At 27.9% G+C, this 22,538-nt stretch overlaps 2 protein-coding genes across 2 annotated transcripts; both read right to left on the bottom strand.

The window, feature by feature from the left end:
• Nucleotides 1-8,735: 8,735 nt before the first annotated feature.
• LOC124898559 lies at nucleotides 8,736-12,426 on the bottom strand. The gene is made up of 8 exons (XM_047412203.1): nucleotides 12,419-12,426; nucleotides 12,085-12,259; nucleotides 11,749-11,875; nucleotides 11,385-11,563; nucleotides 11,176-11,304; nucleotides 10,515-10,574; nucleotides 9,307-9,429; nucleotides 8,736-9,119 (listed from the first exon to the last, which is right to left on the bottom strand). Exons 1-8 carry the CDS (start codon nucleotides 12,424-12,426, stop codon nucleotides 8,736-8,738), a joined length of 1,185 nt encoding a protein of 394 aa, XP_047268159.1.
• A 9,012-nt stretch (nucleotides 12,427-21,438) lies between these two features.
• On the bottom strand, nucleotides 21,439-22,168 carry LOC107856158 (stigma-specific STIG1-like protein 1). The gene has a single exon (XM_016701153.2). It carries the CDS (start codon nucleotides 22,087-22,089, stop codon nucleotides 21,622-21,624), a length of 468 nt encoding a protein of 155 aa, XP_016556639.2. The 5' UTR covers nucleotides 22,090-22,168; the 3' UTR covers nucleotides 21,439-21,621.
• Between the last annotated feature and the right edge of the window lie 370 nt (nucleotides 22,169-22,538).

Genomic DNA, 22,538 nt, shown 5'->3' with positions numbered 1-22,538 from the left:
TATTTAGATTTTAAATTATAATTTATGTGATACTCTATTAATGACAACCATAACTTATTTAATTATACATACAACATATAATACTCGTTTCTCATCACTTGATGCTCATACTTAAAATAGTTATTTTAATTTACTTGTCCAATTTATGAATTAAGAGAATTGTATTATATTTTTTTCTTTTTATCCTTGATATTAAATGACTACATAATGTACTAGTATAGACAAATCTAAACTTTCAAAATATTATTAATAAGGTTAATTCAGTAAAATACACCTCTAAATAAAATTTTCTCAAAGATTGTTTCATGTCAACAAAAGTCAAGTAATATGAAATGAATGTAGCAAGAGAAAGATGAAACACAATAAAATATATACACATGCATGCATGTACATACATATACACACTTAGATGTGGTTTGATTGAGAATAATTTATCCAGAAACAAGGTGTACCAGCATGTATATGTGATAACTTATTCCATCACCGTGGTATAAATGATCGGATAAATAATTTTGATACTAACTAATACCTCTAACCAAATGTGGGGTAAAATAATCTTAACTTTTATCCCCAAATTATTATACCTTATACTCTACACCAAACAACCCTTTAATACACATTGAAATACTGGTCTTAAAAAATAACATTAAATTTTATGAAAAATTCATAAAAAATATTTTTTTTACTTATAATGGTTTTAAATTTAAATAAAATTCTATAAATGCCTGGGTTAAAAGATATATATTATATATAAAATAAAGAGCTGCAATTTTTTTTAAAATTATTTATTTTTAAAAAGTGAAGTGTTTGGTGAAATTTTTGAGAGAAAATAAGGGCCCGTTTGGCCATGGATATTTTTTTCTTTTTTCCGAAATTTTTTTTTGGAGTTGGAAATTATGGTGTTTGGCCATGAAACTTTGAAAAATAATTCTGGAATAAAATTTTATTGTTTTTCCTTTTTTCCACTTCCAATTTCAACTTCCATTATTATTACATATAACCTCAATCTTTAAATTTTTACACAAACCCATCTTATTAACTAAATTTTGTAATTTTTTAAAAAAGATCAAATTCAATAAAATAATTAATTCAAGTGAAAATAATTAAGAATTTTCATCAACAAATTTAAGAATATATAAAATATATATATATACCTATCAATCGTATTTATCAAAATATATTTTTCTCTATTTAATCGATTATGGTTAAATAAACTTATTTAGCTCATGCTTGGGATATTTTTATTCAAATTTTAGAAGACTAACAATCATAATAATTAGTTTGTTGTTAATTATTTTATCAATTGAAAAAATATAAATTATTTTCTCAACATTTGGTAGTATGTTAGTAGGTAAATTAGTAGTTGGGTGATTTTGATAATTTTTAAAAGTTGAGGGCATAAAATCATATTTAAAAAAGATTTTTCAAAAGTTTAAAAAAAAAATTCAAAAAGACATGGCCAAACACAACTCCAACTCCAACTTCATCTTCAACTCCAACTCCAACTCCGGAAAAAAGTAATTTTGCATGGCCAAACGGCTACTAAGTTTTTTTGGTGAGTAGCGGAAGCTATTTTTCAGAAGTTAAAAAAAATGTAGTTTCTTTCTAAAATCACTTATTTGCTTAGTATTTTAAAGAAAATACACTCAAAAGCGCTTTAATGAAGTTTAATTAAACAATAATTAATGCTCAAAAAGATTTTTTTAAAATTTATTGTCAAGCAAAAATCGTTTTTCATTAAAACTGCTTTTTTGAAATGCACTTTTGAATACACAATTTTTAAAATAAGCTGATTATAAAAGTTTGATCAAACAGACATAAATGAGAATATTATAAGTATAAATAACATAAATATCAACCCCTTTATAACTAATTACACCCTATCCCACTTTTCTTAAATTCTTTACTCTCTCTTTTTAATATACATAAGTTACGATTAATATACATATAATCCTATGTATATCTGATAATGTTTCTGGCGTAAAAAAAGAAAATAACGGATTCCTTCCTTTAAGCACGCTTTTAAGTCAATAAATTAATTTAGTGGATTAATACCTTAAATTATGTAACAACTTCTGATTTTGAAATTTTAAATTAGTCAAATACATTAAAAAAAGCTCATACAAAATTCACACACACAGAAAAAAAATCACTGATTTTGTTGATCCTGTTAAAGAAAAAAAATTTCTTTGATTTCAAGAAAATAAATAATAAGAAATTCACACACACAAAAAAGGTCCAGTCACTGTTTATGTTGATAGTTTTGAAGAAACAAATTGAAAGTCAACTTCAAGAAGATGAATATTGCTATCCTTTTGAGGTACGCTGATCAATGGAGAACAGAAACAAAATATGTAAATTATAAAAGCGAAGGAATAGTTGTTGCAGAATTAATAAGTTACTTGAAGTTGATTTCGTCAATCGCTATCGAATTAAACATTGATGAAGTGCGAAAAAATATTGATGTACGTTATGTAGTCGATGATAATGCTTCACCTTTTCATACCCGTAATGACAATGGAGTACGGTTGTATGTTGAGTTGAAGAAAGCGCAATCAGCATTCGTGATATATCCGTTGTGCATATCAACAATTGATAAGTCTTCCGATGAGATACAGTTTGATAGAGATACAGGAGTTGTTGTTTGCTTGGAGGGTGTTGAATCAAACGCTATGAATTTTGGAGTTGCAAGGCCGCATAATCAATATGCATTATATGTTTCAAAATTCGAGGTTGATAATCTTATTTGTGATAGCAAGAGTATTGATGTGAAGGTGAAACAAATGTATAAGGATAAAAAGACGCTCGTTTTTGTGATGTCAAAGTATGTTGTGACACATGAATTCAATTTCAGAGCCAAACGTTCCGATAAAAAAAGGCAATACATTTATTTTGTTGTGTTAGAAATATTTTTTGGTAAACTGTATAGATTATGTTATGTTAGTTATGTTGTATTTTTTTTATGGTTTGAAATTGTTATGAACTGAATTGAAAAATTAATTGCAATTTTTTGTCACAAGAAGTGATTGATTGTAAGTTTACGTAAACATTCTATATTGTTTGTTTATGTTAATGTGGTGTTGTAGTAGCAGAACAATCGAAAAAAGAATATGCAGAAGCTAATGTAATGTTTAAGGTGTAACATTTACATAATATTTCGTATGTATATGTTTTTTTTTGTATAATCATTTTAAACATATGAGAGAGTTTATATGCATAATCATTTTTTTAATTTTAACTGATAACATATAAAAAATATATTTTTTGTAATTGTGGAATAAAATCAATGTTATATAGTCCTGTGATATATAAAAGTGTTTACATCTAAAAAAAATTAGGTGTGTTGTATATCTTTTTTTTTATGATTTGGTTAAAGTATCTCTAATTAGTAATATTAAAATGTTATGAACATACACAGAAACTTATTATAGTCTATGTTAATGCATATTGCAGCTATTTCCTCCGATGTCATAATAAGGATTGTAAATGAATGTTGGAAGCATCTAGCTATAGAAAAATAAATGTTTTTATAATCAGGAGATTTAATCCAGAACATTTATGTCGTTTGAGTGATGGGGTTCTGAAGAATATTATAGCGACTAGTGCTTTTGTGTGTGAATTTGCGACTCCTAAATTAGTTAACCATAAAAAAAAGTACACACCGGGAGACATCATAGAAGAAACGAAAATTGTATATGGTGTTGATATAAACTATATGAAGGCATGGCGTGAAAAGGAACGCGCCATAGCGATGCTTAGGGGTAGTTTGGCTGATGGGTATAGACAGATGCCAAGATATATGTATATGTTGAATAATGTCTATCCAAATTTACACATTGCAATGCATAAGTCTTGGGATAATCGATTTATTTATCTTTTTATAGCGTTGCATCCAATGATAAGAGATTTTGAGTTTTGTAGACCCGTTGTAGTTGGTGATGGTGCGCATTTAAGTGGACCATATCAAGGGACTTTCCTGTCAGCAAGTACACTCGATGGTATTTTCCATTTATATTTTTTTAGACGTTGTATTTCATTGTAAAATATATGTTGTTGTATAACAAATTAGTTTTGACAACTTATCAATATTAATATAGTTTATACGTAAATTAGGATGTATTTTACCGCTTGCGTGCGGAGTTGTGGATACGAAAAATGACAGCTCATGATCATGATTTTTCAACTAATTCAAAGCTGCTTTTGGAGAACGTGACAACATGTGTGTTGTCTCTGATCATAATGAAAATATCATCAAAGCAGTTAGTGTTGTATATCCAAATGTCCCACACATTGCATGCATCTGACATCTCTGAAAAAATGTTTGTGGTTACTTTTGAAAAAGCAAAGAAAATATTAGTGATTTGTATTATTCAATGGCCAAGGCTTATCAAAAAGAGGATTTTGATTACCTAGTGACAAAGATTGAAAAAACTGATTCGAGAGTGAAAAAATATCTACAAGAAGCTGGATATGAAAAGTAGAGTAGGTGTCATTCACCGGTAAACAGAGGTCGGATGATGACTTCGAATATTGCTGAGTGTATTAATGGGTGTTTGGTGGAGGTCAGAGAATTGCCAATATATAGATTCTTAGAAGAGGTAAGAATGTTATTTAGATCTTGGAACTGTAAAAACAGTGAGATAGCTTCATATACAAGTACTACTTTGGATCGTAGATTTGATGAAATCTTAACTCTCAATGGACTGAAAGCGTTGAGGATGACGGTATGTATCAATTTTTGTGAGTTTTTACCATGCAGTTATATGTATTGTTATATTCACATTAAACATTATTTTTTCCAAAATGAAATAAATATTACAGATAAAGTTCAATATATGTATTTTTTATTCTCTTCAGGTTAAGGCGTCCTCACCGTATATATATTTTGTTTATGAATCTGGACGAAGATACATTGTCGATCTTGAAAGTAAGTCATGCAGCTGTGGGAGGTTTCAAATAGATTAAATACCTTGTGCTCACGTTATTTCTGTATTGAAGTCTAAACATAAAAAAGAATTTGGTCCATATTATTCTGAATACTACAAACCAGCTACTTTGGTGAAGACTTATGAAGTTTCAATCATTCCGATGCTAGATAAGACAGACTGGAATGTTCCTAATAGTGTAGCTGAGGAAGAAGTGTTGCCTCACATATTCAAAATATTTTTAGAAAGACTGAAGGAAGGGCGGAAGAAAAAATCTAGAGAAACATTTTCATCAAGCACAAATCGTTGCGGACGTTGCAGACATGAAGGACACAATAGGCGTTCTTACAATTTCTTCCCTAAAGAGAATTAAGTTTTTGTTTCTGTTGACTCTTGAAGATTAATCACTCGATTATCGTTTTCATTTTTTTAGAAATGACGTCAGTAAACAGTATTTGTTTGCTAATTTAACATTGAAATAATTAAGAGTTTTATTCAGTTTATGCTTGATTTTGATGAATTTTTCGCTCAAATTTTTTTGTGTATTTGTTTACTGGTATTAATTATTTTTATTTTTTGTAATTATTTATTTGCTAAGTTAATCACATCAATTATCAGATTTAGTTTGATATTTTAAAATTCAAAATAGCAAAAAGTAAGTTAAGTATTTGTTTGCTTAGTTAAAGACATCAATGATCAGATTTAGTTTGCCATTTTTTGCTCATATTTTTTTTGTGTATATATTTTTATTTGTTGATAAATATGTCTTATTAATGACAAACAAATCATATCTAAATTCATGTAGCTTATAAGACTGTATATATGTTAAAAGTTATTTAAATGTATATGTAAATTTTGAGTTTATAGTGATTATATAGGTATTTACTAGATGTGACAAAATATTGTATGTATATGAGTAGATATACGTGGAATCATTTTTTTTGAGTGTAAAATGAATAACTCAAAAGTATGAACACAAAAAGATCTTAATATACATGTTATATATGAATGATTCGAGTTATAAAATTATAATGAGTGATGTTGAATAAAATACTATGAATATTCCGACATTTATAAGATTATTAAGACTAAATACAGTGTAGTTGACATGTAAATGCATTTTAAAAATTATATTTAGGCATAAGAATTAAGGTATAAACAATATGTATATGTTGACATATGCACACATTCAAGAAGAAAAAAGAAAATATACTAAGTTGTTATGTATTGGAATGAAGAAATATGTTTTGTAGAATAGAGTGTTGTGTATATTACTATATATACACTCAATCAAGAAGTTAATTTCATTTAGTATTTATACACATAAGATAACAATTATACACACAATAAATAATACAATAGTTTAATAATGCAATAAGCCTATAATAGACATATGACATAATCGGTATACAATTTGTATATGTATATGTAGACATACATATTTAAAAGAATAAAAACATAAATGTAAATGCTATGTTATTTGTATAAAAGGAACGTGTTTTGTAAGCATTTGATTATCAGTATCATTTAGTATACATATTTATATGTAGATTAGTTCACGAATAAATATAGAACGACAAATCATGTACACAAAACAATAATAAGCAAAGAAATTTTTATCATTAATTCATAAGCATTGCATAAAAAACTGTTAAAATAAATTTGTAATAAGAAAACATCTAAAGTAGTTGAAAATGCAACATTCCTAACAAAATCCGTATTAGTAAACATTCTGTAAATCATAATATATTATCCTCCTACTCGATTCTAACTGTGGTCATTTCATCAGTAATTGAATATTTTGTTGGCCTTGGTCTTAGAGGGTCTTCATTCTCACTGACATAATTCTTTTTTGCTTTTCGAAGACCATAATTTCGAAGAAAAGATACGTATTGCATACGATGGTATGCTGCTTCAAAACTAACTGATGGGACTGACATTCCTTCGCTTATGTATTCTGCATATCCAGCAACAAAAACTCTGCAGTCTCTGTCACAAAAAAAATAAACACGTCATAACTATAACAAATTGTAAATAAGATTTAAGAAAATATTAAGTACAGATTACTTACAGACTATCACAATCTTGTTGAGTAATATTTTGCACATACTCAACCTCAAATGGATTGGTATCAGTAACTGCATCGTATCACTCAGTTTATCCCTGTATGTATCAAGGTTTAGCCAATCTGTACAGGATGTTTGTTCAAAAAATTCACTGTCAGACAAAAAGGTTGGGAGCATCATCGCCAACTTGTGAATCTCGAGGGATGAGTCCATATTCTTTAGGTTGGACAATGAATCATAAACGCGTGCACGTCTATCCTTTAGAGTTATAACAACTAACACCCATCAACAAGGTGCCATGGCAACTCAACTGGAATGGAAAATCCCTTGATTATGTTTTTTACTGCATTTTCATTTTCGGCCACAACTACAGACTCAGCATAATCCTGTTGAATAGAAAGTACCGTGTCTGAATCATTAGGATAATATCTACGGTACATCTTCTCAACATAGTTTTTGAAAAAGCAGTTTGTTGTGGTAAATCAGTATTTTTGATCAGTCCGTAATTTTAATTTCTAGCCCAAGTGATAAAATATCACATCATATGCTACAAAATTAAAATACAAAGAAGAGACATTATTTTGATGTATATCGTGAACATATTTATATGTATACAAATAGTAATAATAGTTAAAAAAAAAAAGTAAACATAAATATAGAGTTGATATATATAACTTGCAGGAAGTTACGATAAAACATTTCAATATGCACATACATATAATGAATCTGCACATACATATCGTTATTCATTGCAATTCTACACATATATATAATGAATTCTACATATACAAAGAATGTGAAGGAATATTTTTTATCTGATATTTCATACCCTATTGAAAATGAAGAACACATAATATGTGAGCCTATATGGTTAAAACATATTATGTACATTACAACTAGTAATTGCATTGCACATCTAACATCTAATACATAGACGAATATATGGACAATACATAAAAAATGATGAATATAAACAAGGCATTTCATTACACATTTAACAATATATATGAGTCATGTATTTGTTAGAAATAGACATAGGTACTGTTCATAACTTAACCAGATGGTAACATATGTATATATATTTAATATACAAATATTATATGTATATGTACATAACAATACACAACATAACAAATAAATATAAGTCTTATGTATATGTTCTTCACATACATATGTAACATTCCTTACCTGAAAAACTATACAAAACAAAAAAATAACTCATATATATATATGATTTACATAGTACTCAAAACACAAATAATAAAATTTATTTATATGTTCAACAACATTAAAAGAACAATATATGTGTAGAACATATACATACTTACTAATACATACAAGCATTAACCGCATATGTATATGAACTACAAATATCAATGTTTTTAAACTGCGACACATTTTTTATAATTGTAATATGAATAAGATTTCAATATATGTATGTATATATGAAATTTTTAAAAAGGTAATATTCAAATTAAAAATACCTCATCATTCCAGCATGAATTTTTCTGCGACATCAAGTAGAATCAATTTTTAGAACGAGCATGAGCAACAATAAAATTATATTGCTGAACTCCAAGGGAAGATGCTTTTGTTTTGTAGTGGTCATCATTTTTCTATAAAATGTTGAATAACTGTATTAAGAAAAATGTGTAAATTGTACATGCATATTCACGAAAAAAAATAATATTTATATTGTTAGAACTCACTTTTTGAAATAAAACTTCAACAGACCCTTAAGAACCTATTTCTTGTACTCTTCAATGACAAAATCTGGCATATCGTCAGATATTTCATAACCTTCAAATGTAAATTTTTGTTTGAAATCTGTGCTTTCATCCTCTAGGGCCTTTGAACAAGATGCAAAATCTGTCGTGTATGGTGACTTGAAAATCCTGGACCTAGTCTTGATTAGTTTAGCAGGGGATTTTGTAACTAGATGAGCCACAAAAACTGAATCAGGATAATGTGATGGAATCTGGCTATAAGATAGCGAATGCAAGTTAATTATTTCATCCATCGATTTAACAACTTCAAGCGGAATATCATCTACCAGTGCTGCCAAATCTTGCATTATAGCATCTATCTTCAATTGAGCAGATTCTGAAATGGTACTCAAGTATTCATCCTATATAGGTAAATTAAATGTATAAAATGTAAGTTTTGTTTAAACATGTTAGTAAAAAAAAATTTTGACTATAAAATTTGACACTAAAATTATGAAAAAAATTACTTTATGTATTTACCGAATGATCTTTATGGATATTCTCAGTCATATGTGTTTCTACTTTAAAGTAATCCAAATTCTAATTTACAACTATATCGACAAGAGCATTCAATGTGGCAGTTCCAATATCCTCCGATTCCTGATTCACCATTTCTTCGACAAAAGCATTTAATGTGAAAGTTTCAATATCCGCACTAAATCTTTCAAAATCCTGATATATATTAAAAAACATATACAAAACTAAATAAGTGTATTTTTATGAAATAATAACTTTTATACTATGAGATATATCCAACCTCAAAAGGTTTTTATACATTGTTGTGGATTCCTTCAATAATAGCATCATTTGTTATATTATCAGCAAATTTTGTGTGTAATAATTTATTACTGTTGCCGAGAACCAAAAATATTTAAAATGTGTATCGAATGTTTATGATGATGTTTTCTTTTTTGATGCATTAACTATGTATATTATAAACATATATGTATGAAAGATGGCATATACAAATCAATAACAAATATAACTATCCAGAAGATCACTCGTTATACGCAAGAAACTAATTTAACATTTTATTTTAATTTTTTATTTAATACAAAATATGAAACTAACTATGTGAAACTGTCTTTTTGTAAAAAGATACCTTTTTTTTCATTTTTTTCCTCTGTTGGAAAGAATTTTATATCAACCTGCTCTTTTGATGGAACATGTTCCTGTTGAAACCATTTCACATCATGATCGTGTTGATGCTATAGATGTTTTTTGAAAAAATATAATAAATAATTCATTATTGTTAAATAAGTTATAAATATGTACAATACAGTACTATATGTTGTGAACTATACACAAAATATTTGTGTTATTTATAAAATATTAACTACATAGTTATGTATGAAAAATTAATATACATAAGACTGTTATGTATATTAAAATATATATATAACTTTGTTATTTAAATTGTTTAATGTACAAAACATAGATGAAATATATTTGAATATATACATGACTGTGTGTGTATAAATTTTGTAATATCAATATCTCACTTTAGGAAATATCATTTTGTAAAAAATATCATTTTTTCCTTATCTTTCGAACTAGTGACGATATCCCTGTCTTCGAAATTGTCTAGTGATGATATACCCCCAGTTATAAACCCTCCAAGTTCATCATCCTTATGACATTAGGATTACATATGTGTAAGAACAACATCAACGTAGGAAAATAAAAAAATACATAATTATAAAACATATCATTTTTGCATTGTCTGCATTTGTTGAAAAGAAATTTGGATGAACAACCTGCTTTTTTGATGGAACATCTTTCTTTTGTAAACATTGCACATCTTGATCTTGTTGATCCTGTTACTGTTTTATGAAAAAAAGAATGTAAAAAAAAAACTTACAATGAATGATGTCTTTTATGCCCGAATGTTTGATAAAGGTATAATATGTAAAGTAATAAATATAATATTGAATTAATCCAACATAGATAATTGATTATGTATGAATGAGTTACAAATGTTGATAAGATGGTCTTGTATGATGGGTACTATAGACCACATACTTATGTATATTATAAATATACATTACAAAGTTATGTATATAAACTAAATATACATAACAAAGTTATGTATATTGAACAATATACATAATTTAGATGTACAAAATATAGATGAAATATATTTGGATATATAAATGACTCTATGTGTGTATATTAGGTATATTTAGATATATACATAGCTGAGTGTGTGTCTTTTGTAACATCCATAACCATATCGTATTAACATTTGAAGTTTGATTAATCAACAACTTGTTTATGTACAATTAAGTATTCTATTTAAGTGTATATCAATATTATAGAAAATTATGATGTATATCAAAAATGATAATAGAACGGATATAATTCAATAGTTAAATACAAAAATCATTAATTGTGAAAAGTAAAATTAATTAAATTTACCTTTTCATGAGTGTGTTTGATGTGTTTCAGCATGCTCGTTAGTTTAGCGTGTTGTTTATTTCTTCTGTCATTTGATTCTTCATGTTGTTTAACCATTACTTTGTGAAGGAAGGTGAATTTTTGGTCAACCTGCAAATAAAAAGACAACAAATTTGATAACGTTTCAACAATTTAATTGTACATAATGTTTACTATATGCAGAAACTTACATAAGACTTTAAGAAGAACTTCAACTCATTCCACTTTTGGTCAAAATTGTCCTGATGACCTGACTTACCAGATGATGATGGAGTTAGCGTTTGTGCGTCAACACGCTCTGAATCAGAAATTCGTAATTGATCTATTGGCATATTTTTTCTTGAAACAGACGATGGTGTTTTCTCGCTATCTGACATAGGAACAGTTATAGTATCAAATCGGACTGTCCTCTTCTTCTTCGCAGGTTGCGATGCTGATACATCAGTACTCTGACCTATCTTTCTTAGGATTTCAGGTGGTAGGACAGTACTGAAATTCTTAAAACTTTAATGGTCCATGTCCGATTGAGTATGTATGTCACATCGTGTCTTTTACCAGAACGATCTAGATAAGTATCATGTGAGAAGGCAGATTCATAACCATTTAATTCAACGCCTTCTATCGTTGGCAAATCAAGTCTTTGTACTTCTTCATGAGTTGGCCATAAATTAGTGTACACAAACTGTTAAGCATAAAAAATGGCTACATTAAGATTCACCGGAAAGTCAGCAGAGTGAAATAAAAATTTTAACTTGAAATGTAGTACTAAATGTTTACTTTGCTGAACATACCGGCCATGAACTTCTCATACATGATCTTAATTTCAACTACCTTTCAGTTAAAAATCCTTGAAATTACATTACCGACACGCTCAACTATAGTATTGTTTACCTCAGAACAACATTCATACATCCAAACATTCAACACATAAGGCATTTCCCCAATAGAGTATAACTGTTTTTCAACAAAAAAATCTTGTCTCCATGTTGCAATCAGCTTTTGAAAAAAAGCCTTTCCCCATGAAAATTGTTCATACCTGTCATCCTCCACCATCACAAAGTCTGATCTGCTAATAGTAACATCACGTATTTGTGAAAACAAAAAGGTATGAATAAAGTATAGGACGAACATGTTCAAAGCATCGGTGTTGTTGTCAAAATTTTTCGCCTTGAATCATTGTACAAAAATAGATTTTTTGACAGTATTTTTTAAATTTGGAAAATACTTCGCCATTAATTCGGACTTAGATGAATGAGTATACAGGTGTTCCTCAATGTTCCTAGTACATTTAAGTCCAGATATTAAAGTAAACTCAGAAATAGTAAACTTCAGAACGGTTTCCTGCACGTAAACATGAATTTCATCCAGATTTTCTTGCTCTAACTCAAGCATAAGTATACATTTGAAAATCTGACCTTGAAAATTACACTGAGGCATGTCTAGAAAGGACCCAAAGATTGTTTGACGAAAAATATTTAAGCTTTTTCACCAGCACAATTCTTTATATCTGAACCAAATACACGGTTGCAATAACTATCGAAGTGTAAAGAATGCGTAGGAATATTTTTTATCCGATATTTTATACCCTATTGAAAATGAAGAACACATAATATGTAAGCCTATATGGTCAAAACATATACTATACATAACAACTAGTCACTCATTACACATCTAACACATGAACAAATATATGGACAATACATAAAAATGATGAATATAAATAAGGAATTTAATTACACATATAACAACATATATATGACATGTATGTGTTAGAAATATATATAGGTACTATTCATAACCTTAAACACATGGTAACATTTGTATATCTACTAAATATACATATGTTAGATGTATATGTACACAACAATACACAAGAAAATAAAAAAATACAACTCTTTTGTATATGTTTACACGTACAAATGTAATATTTCTTACCTCAAAAACAGTATACACAACAAAAAACCACTCATATATAAATATGATTTACATATACAAATGTAAATATTCAATGCATCAAAACACAGTACACAAAACACACATAATAGAATTTATGTATATGTTCAACAACATAAAAAGAATAATGTATGTTTATAACACATACATATTTACTAATAGATACAAGCAGTAACCACATATGTATATGAACTATAAATATCAAGGTATTCAAACCAATAGCATCAACAAAAATGTATATGCAGAATATATACACAGAGTAATATTGTATTTGCACATTCAATTTTCACACTTAACTTCATAACCCTAATAAACAATCACAACAGTTAAATATCATTTTCTAAAAAACAATATACCAACAACAAAAAATATTATAAAAGATGAAATACCTTTGGTAAACGAGGCCGATCATTGTCCTTTTTTTTTTAATTTTCTTGATGATTCTTTAATTTATTTTTTTGACTTTGAAGTTGATGCTTTAATAATCTTTTTCATCCTAATGGGGTCGTTAAGATTTTTTGATCTGTTTTCATCAAAGTTAGGTTCCTCGTTATCAAATACTACGGGAACAAAATCAACTAGCGAATTTGTTGTCTCGTTATTATCTAACTGAGTTAATCCTAAACTAAACGAAGGAGAATTCTCCATTAACTAAGTACTAAGTTGCTACTTTATTACTTCAAATAGATGATTTTTTTAAAAAAAAATAAGAAAAATGCAGATAATTAAACTATAATTTGATAAAGTAGAAATCCATAAAATTAGTTAATCAAAACATGCAACAAAATCTTGTTTGAAAATTCTAAAAAATTTCAACTATGTAATGAATTTTTTTTTTAACAATACTTAAAAATTAAACATTTAGAATGTTAAAAGAAGATTCAGTTGAAATTGAAGAAGATTAAGTTGAAATTGAATACTCTTGACTAGGAGTTGGACAGATACACGATTGATTTCAAACTTAAAAACTGTCGCTTGGTTGTAGCCGTACTTTTGGGGGAGAAACAGTGAACGTAAAAAGGGGGTTTAGCCGTACTTTGGGGGAAGATTTGGTGAAAGCAAAAAAGGGTTTGTATTTATATGTAATTTATGAGAGAGAAATTAAAAAAATAGTATAGATGTAATATATTTAGGGATATGAGATATTTTGTAATAAATGAAACATAACATGTGGGTTTATGTAATTTTTAGATATTATAAAAGATATTGTTAACTATAGACACCATAAATGAATCTCTAATGTAAAAAAATATTAAATTTAACATTTTTAACCGTTTGGGTTAAACATGTTATACAAAGGCGGATTTAGGGGGTAATGTGAGGATTTCTGAAAATCCAGCAGCTTTCGTATGATCTTGTATTTATATTGAGAAATCTTGTAAATTTATAAAATTTATAAGTTGGAAACACATAATCATGTGTGCTATTGGTCTAGTGGCAAAGAAAGTGCCAATTAAAGCACTAATACCCTTTCGGTTGTGGGTTCTCTAACCCAATTAGTTGCTTTTTTTGAATTTTTTTTGCACAAAGAATCTATAGATTTAAAATTCTAGATTCGCCTCTGATGTTATATATAACATGTAACATGACAAACTTGCTTTAACTTATATAAAAAAAATATTTCTACGTTTGCGATGTGATCCCAAGCAATATAGACAGGATCATCATGAATGGATCCTGGAATTTCATATTCTGAAAGTGATTAAGGGTACCAATAATCATTGTCTTTGTTAGTCTTCTTTTTGTAGTCAATCGAATTAGATGAATTAAATTTTTAATCCTTCTTCATAATTTTTCTCACGATTATTTTTGTCCTTGAATTTCTAGGAATTGATGTTAAAGAAAACTCTGATTATTCAGTAATAACTTTAACTTTTTTGGTGGCTGTCAATTCCTTGCACTGTTTTTTCTTTAGGTTTATTTTGGCACTTCGCCATGAATAAACTAAGCAAAAATTTAAAACTTTTTTTCGATAAATTTTCAATAATATGATTAGTGGTCTTGGAACGCTTTTTATAAACCTGATAATTCTAATATTACATGGAGAAGGTTTTTGATTTTCCATTAATTGAGACGCCCAAATAATCGGCTAATCCTTTTGACATAGGAAAAAAAAAAGTGGGAGAATTTTTTTTGAATATCACAATCCTTATAAGAATAGGAAAGAGAATATAAATAATACGCAACTAGTTTAACATTAGAAACTGTACCAAATATTTATGCAAAGTCGGTTCCGAGCCTATATCCATAAAATATTATACAATTGAATTTAAAGAAAGTATTTTCTTTCGTCTTAAATTATCTTGTCGTGTGTGAGAGTGTTGCCATCTTAATAAGCCTTGAAACGCTCGATTCGAATTAGTCAGTGTTCCAATGCGGACACCGAATACCCAGATAAAAAAAAAAAAATCTTATCACATTACTTTTTCGCACATTTCTTAAAAATTATTAACTGGGAGAGTTTTGTTTGTTACTATTTTACCTTAAAATTTAATATTTCTTTATTAAATACTTATTATATTAAGATGTTTATATTTTTAAAAATAATTACTATTAAGAATAAAATGTAAAAACATAATTAATTTTATTTCAAAAATTTTAAAATAATAAATAATTTGAGATAATTATTTTTAGAAATTATAATAAATAATTTCAGATCAGAGAGAGTATAATTTATAGCATGTGGTTAGGTGAACACTTCAAGGCTATACCATGGCTTAGGGAGGAAGTAAGCATGGGATTAAACTTAAAGAGTACTTTGAGTTCTCGCACTTATATATATATATATATATATATAAAGGAGACTAATAACTATGCTTATGTGGTATGTTTCTTAGGTCAAGAAAAATATATATTTTTTTCTCCTTTTTAAAATTTTTCCCTTCATTATATTATTTTATTAATTAATTTGTTTATTAATTAAAAAATTATATCATATTTATTATACCTAATGATAGCTCACGAGTTATAAAAAAATCTCTATCTATTTATAGTCTCACTTAATAACATGTTTTTTCAACTTTTTTCTACCTATTCTTAGGATTTGATCAATCTATAAATAACAATAATCTATAGAATTGTTGGATATTCATTTTCATTTCTCCTTCTTTTTCTATTAGTATATATCTTTTTCTCCATTTTAATTTTTTTCACATTATTTTCATTAATCATGTGTTCAAAAACTAAAAGAGGGGACATTGAAAATACAATTTGCAATATGCCTACTATGATGAAGAGCATAGACATATTATTCAAAATTTCTTCTTGTGTCATAAGAACCAAACACAAGTTCACCAAGATGAAGAAGGAAGCTTGATGGCGGCATAAGATTCATCAAAGATAAAATAGCCAAATTAGTTTTGAATAAGTTCATTGTCAAGACGAAGATGATCTATAATGTATCAAGAGAGATGGTTAGATTAATTTACAAAAGTAAAAATTTTCGAATGATTTATTAATAAATATAGATGTCCTTATTATTGCTTATTTTAGTATTTTTAATTAACTATGCCATCAAATACAAGACATGTGCTCTCCAATAATAAGATTTGATTACAAAGTTTCACACTTTGTGTATACTATTATTTTATTGCTACATAAAACTTAATTATTATATAAACATTTATCTTTAAATGTACAATCTCTATTTATATATAATTAATCTATTATAAGATGATGCATATAATTCTTTGATTAAATTTTTTTTGTTTTGTTTTTTTCCTCTTTTTCTATGTTTTTTTTTTTAAAAAGATTGTCTGAAGAAATTTTATTCTATTTAATTTGTGCTTCATTGCAAATTTCAAAAACTACTTTGTTAATCCTGTTAATTACACCTCATCTTTTCCTCTTCTCTTTATTAATCCTTTTAATAATAATTTTTTATGATCATAATGATAATTATCGTAACAATAATTTTCTATCGTCATATATTTAATGTAAAAGAGAGAGAAAGAAGGAAGAAAGATTCCTACCAATGGATTTTATGAATTTATGGCAAACAAGTTTAATATTGTACTTTTCTTGTTTTTTTTTCGGTTTCATTTAAAATATTTTTCAGATTTAGATTTTAAATAAAATAAAAGTTATGAAAGTATTAACAAATTAAAGTTAAGTACTTATAAATATCTATAAATAAGGTGATGTAGCCTTTTTTTTATCACCTAAAAAATCATATATTTAATTTACGGCACATCTTTTATTATGCATATTGCTATTTGTCGGTAATGAAAGCAATTTCAATAACATTATTTCTTGCACTAATTAGATGAGACTCTTAAATCTTAATAGGTTTAAAGTTCCCCAATCACTTGAAGATTACTCCAATAGAATTTCTTGAAACTTATAATCTTTTTTTTTTCCTTTTTTTCTTTGTGGGTGTCTCTCTTCATTTTACTAAATAATAATAATAATAGAATATTCTACTAATAACTAATTGAATTAAAAAATACACCAGCTTAACACATGTAATTAAGTAAAAAGTATTGTAACTATTGAGATTTGTGATAATTCAGCTAATGAAAATTTAGATTACAACAATAACTGTTGTGATAACTCACTAATAAGAACATAAGTTACAACTCTAGATTATAAAATAATAGTAATGGTTCATTAAAGTTGCAAATGTTGAAATAAAATAATGAGCAGTAATACTAATTATTTTTTTCTTCATAATTCATCTTTCTTCCCTTTGAAATTGCAAAGATTGAATTGATAGTTCTGAATTCTTTTGATTTTTCTTTTTGGTTATTAGTTCATTGCTTTGATTGAGATTACTATCAAATTTCAATCTCAATTATGACATTCAACAAAACTATATTCACTGAATTTTTGTTATTGATAAAGAAATTTGAATATTCAAGATTTATTTTTAGTATTAAAGATATATGTTTATTTTATCTTATGAAAGAAAATTAAAAAAGATTTTGAATGTCACAAAAAAATAAATTTAATGAGTATGCGACTTTTCTTTCTCCCTCATCTCTATGGTAACTTCTTTCTTGAATTAATATTTTAACGGTTGAAAGTTAAGGCTAGAGCTGTCAATACGAGTTGACCCAACCCATCTGGGCTAGCCCATACGGGCTTTGAGTTTAACGGGTCAAGTCGGGTTGGCCCATTTAAATGACGGGTCAAAAAGTACCAATCCTACACTATTACCCTCTGGGCTGCGGGCCTCACGGGCCAACCCATTTTTTTTAAAATAATATTTTATAATTTAATTTTGCACTGTTAATAAACATAAATAGTTATCACACAATAACACATAGTATTAATGTTTGTTAATCAAAAGGGAGCCAGAGCTCGAATCACCCAAAGTAGGAAGAAAATGAAAAGGTGACACTACTCAATTGAAAACATCACGGTTGAAAGTCGATGGGGCGTTGAGGGAGATATAGTGAAGTGGAGGCGGCTAGCTGAACTAAGGAAATTAGGAAAGTGAAGAGTACAATGTACTCTTTATGTTTTAGTGGTAGATATTTAATTATTTTATTATTTATTAGATAGGAAAGTAGGAAACTTTCCAGTTTCCATTTTCTTTGTTAATGGAACCGGTCAATGGTCATCATTGGACTTGATTGTTTTTTAACTCTTTTATTATTTTTCAGTATTTTATTTTTAAATTATTTATTATTTGACTGACGGGCTGGCCCATAGGCTAGCCCAACCCACATTCCTCAAGCCCTACTGGCCATGGGCTTATCCGGATCGGGCTAAAAAGCTCTGTTCTTAAATGGACTGCAAAAATTGAAGCCCACCCCATCAAATTACAGGCCGGGCCGAGCTGGTCCACTGGGCCTTGGCCCATATTGACGACTCTAGTTAAGGCATATCAATTATTATATGTATTTAACCATCCAAAAGAGATTAAAATATTTTACATGAAAGCACATTAATATTTTCAGGTCAAAAAAAACCTTAAATATGTTTAACTTTTAAATTTAATTAGATATTAAAAAAATTAAATCATAAATTTAACGAATCTTTCATGACCTCATGAGGCAGGACAATTTCATAACTGTGCGAAGAGTGGCTAACTTCTCTAGTAATAAACTAAAGGGGATATCGCTATATTTAATAACTGAAAAGGGAAAAGCTTAAAAAATAACAAAAAGACACATTAATATCATAATTTTGAATTGTCTTTTTGAGTAATGAATAAACATAATTGGCTACCTTTGCTTGTTGAGAAGTCCAATAACACTGAGAAAGCTTGCAAAGAAGAGAAATACTCCCTCCCATTTTATTTTATTTAACTCATATTGACTTGTAATTCTATTTATGACGAATTTAGTTTACTAAATTAACTTTTAGTTATGCATTTAAATTTAAATTTGACAACTAATATTTTATATAGTCATTTAATAATATAATAGTACTAACTACTAAAAGAAGATGATAATTTTTTCTTAATTTCATAAATTAGATAAGTAAATTGAAACAATAACTTTTAGTATGGGAGCTAAGTAAAATGAGATGGAGGAAATAAAAGAGTAAGAATCTAATCATTTGGTTGGCAACAAGTTATATCCCGAGATAATTAATCTCGGAATTATTATTCCATCATATATATGGTACTCCCTCCATCGCATTTTACCCGTCCCAAATTTTTTAATTTGATGTTCCTTTTACTTGTCCTATTTTACTTGTCAAGACAAGACAATTTTTTTTTCCATTATACCCTTAGTGTAATTGATTAATCTTCGTTATTAGCATTCTTGAAAAATGTTGCAAAGAGGACTACCATTAAAAATATAAATGGTGCTTTGGTATTAGTCATCCATCAATATTGGAACTAATCCATCAAATATTGGAACAAACAACAAGACATAATTAAGAGGGGCAAAATGGTAAAATTATATTACCAATCATTATTTTCTTAATAGTTGTGTCATCCCAATTTGGGACGACGAATAAAATGGGACGGAGGAAGTATAACTTATCACATTACTATGGTATAAATGGTGGGATAAAAATTTCAGGACTAACTAATACTTCTAACCAAACAAAGGATAAAATAATTCTACATTTTATTTCGAGACTATTATACCTTATGCCTCACACCAAAATACCACTAAGTATTAAAGTTGACTTTGACTATTGATTGCTTCCATAGAAACATTTTGCTAGGTTTTCACATTTCACATGCATGTTTACGATCCAAGGAATATGATTGTTTTTAGTACGCAAATTAGTAAATTTATAAAGGTTTCAATGAATAGTTGTGAATGTTTCAAAGTAGAATTTTAAATTGTCCCGCGAATGAAGAAAATTCGAATAAATAGTGATTTTCTCCTTTAGATAGACCCTACGTACACCAATTCGAATAAATAGGGTTAATGAATTCAGAACAAAGAATAGTTTTACAACTGAAAAAAAGAAGAAGAAGAAGAATTATAAGTTAACCTCGTATATTTTAAGACTAGGTAAAATAATGGAACAAGAGTATTTATACATAAAATATACTCGCAATTGTTGATTTAAAGACTAAAGTTTCGATTTTTCGGAAAAACCACTTAGATCTCTCCTGAAATTAAAAAAAAATTATATTTGTCCATACCTAGAAATGATATTCTTAGTACGACTTTATAGAATATATCTGATATATATTTAGTGGTGATTCTTAAAAAAAAATGGAAAAAAAGCTCAAACATGTAATCAAATATTAGAAATGGCTCATGTATATCATCCATTATAAGTTTGGTTTATTTATGCAACCACCTTTGAAAGTTTGATTCATCTATGTCACTATCGTTACAGAAAAATTTATTCATGCCGCCATTATTTTGTAAGGTAATTTTGCAAAATAATTCCTCGATTATATTACCAACTGCAAATTAAGTATTAATCACTTAACCCTTGTATCTAACTTCCTTTTCATGAAAAAAAAGAATCATTTTTTGTTTATCTAAAATATGAATTAAGTATTACTAGCATTTCGAGTTCTTGTAATTCTCAACAGAAGTATGTTGTGTTCATTGCTATCAAATGAGTTTAGGTATATGGTACTGGACCCATGGTAACCTATTTCATTTACTGCGTTCTAAATTGATTCTTTATCTGCCTTTTTAATGAAGTTTTTAACACATATTCAAAGTATGAAAAAAAAAAATTATTAGATTCAAGTGAACTCATAATTCTACCAATACATGGGACAAACTCACAATTAACAAGAAGATTAATATTTGAAACAAAATGAATTCACAATTAAGTACAACACCAGAACTGCATATTCTACAATTGCACATAAAAAAAATTGTTAACAAACAACTAGGAGAATAATAAGTACACACTCTTATTGTAAAATCAATATCCTGGGGATTGTTACATCAAATATTTCAGATGAATCATTATTAAGAAAATAATCATGTATAATTCTTGACGATCAACCACATCAAATCATTAAATGTGGTTTATTTATTCATAATAGGAACTTAATAAATTAGTAATAATTATAAATCACCTAACCTTAATTAATTAGGCGTAATCACACAAGCCATAAAAGCAATATCCACCAGTCATGCACCTGTTGTTGCAATATCCACAATGCCTCTTATCAAAGGATAAATTCACACATTCACCCCTACAACAAGTCTCAGTAAATGGACAGTTTCTCTTGCACGCACCGCAGTTGTGATCATCGTACGATAAGTCGATGCACTTGTTATTGCAGCACGTTGTGTTTTTACCGCCTATTTGTAGCGCCGTGCATATTTCGTGGTCCTTGTGACAGTGATCGGCTGCTCTAGGGTTCTTCGTTTTTTGTTGTTCGGCTAGAAAACGACTTGCTACTAATTTCCTCTTTAACGGGGGGAATGTGGGAATTGGTGCTTTTTTGGCCTCCGTGTTTTCGAATTTTTCAATGGTTTGAGTAGTGGTGGTGATGATAGTGATAGCAATCGCTATTGTGATGGCGAGCGAGATCAAGATTTTCATCACCTTCATCTTTTCGAGAAGGTGAAATGTACGTTGAGTTGATTGATGTCGTTGTTTTTGTTGAGGGGTGGTGAAGTTGAAGAAAGAAGAAAATGTTTGGATTGGTAATGAGTTTGGGAGACTTGAATAGTTTTTATATATATAGTCCCACCCAACTCATTTTTTTAAAATATAAGTATTGACTAGGCGACGTGGAGGTTAAAAAACAGAGAAATATTTTACAATTCAAGATTTGAAGGTTTTATGAATTTGTAATAAATATTTATTATATAATAATTAAGCTTACAATCATATATATATATATATATATTCTCTTATTTATTAGAGGCAGTGTAGCGGCTGAAGCAGGCAGGAGGTTGACATACTGCTTCAATTGTGATTTTATGATATCACTCCTAATTAATTATTAAAAGTCATTTATGTATTAGAAAATTAATAATATTTAATAAAAAATAAAA

This window comes from Capsicum annuum, chromosome 5 (assembly GCF_002878395.1).
Source record: "Capsicum annuum cultivar UCD-10X-F1 chromosome 5, UCD10Xv1.1, whole genome shotgun sequence".
In the NCBI taxonomy this organism is placed as follows: Eukaryota; Viridiplantae; Streptophyta; class Magnoliopsida; order Solanales; family Solanaceae; genus Capsicum; species Capsicum annuum.
This window is presented reverse-complemented; position numbering and strand designations above follow the sequence as displayed.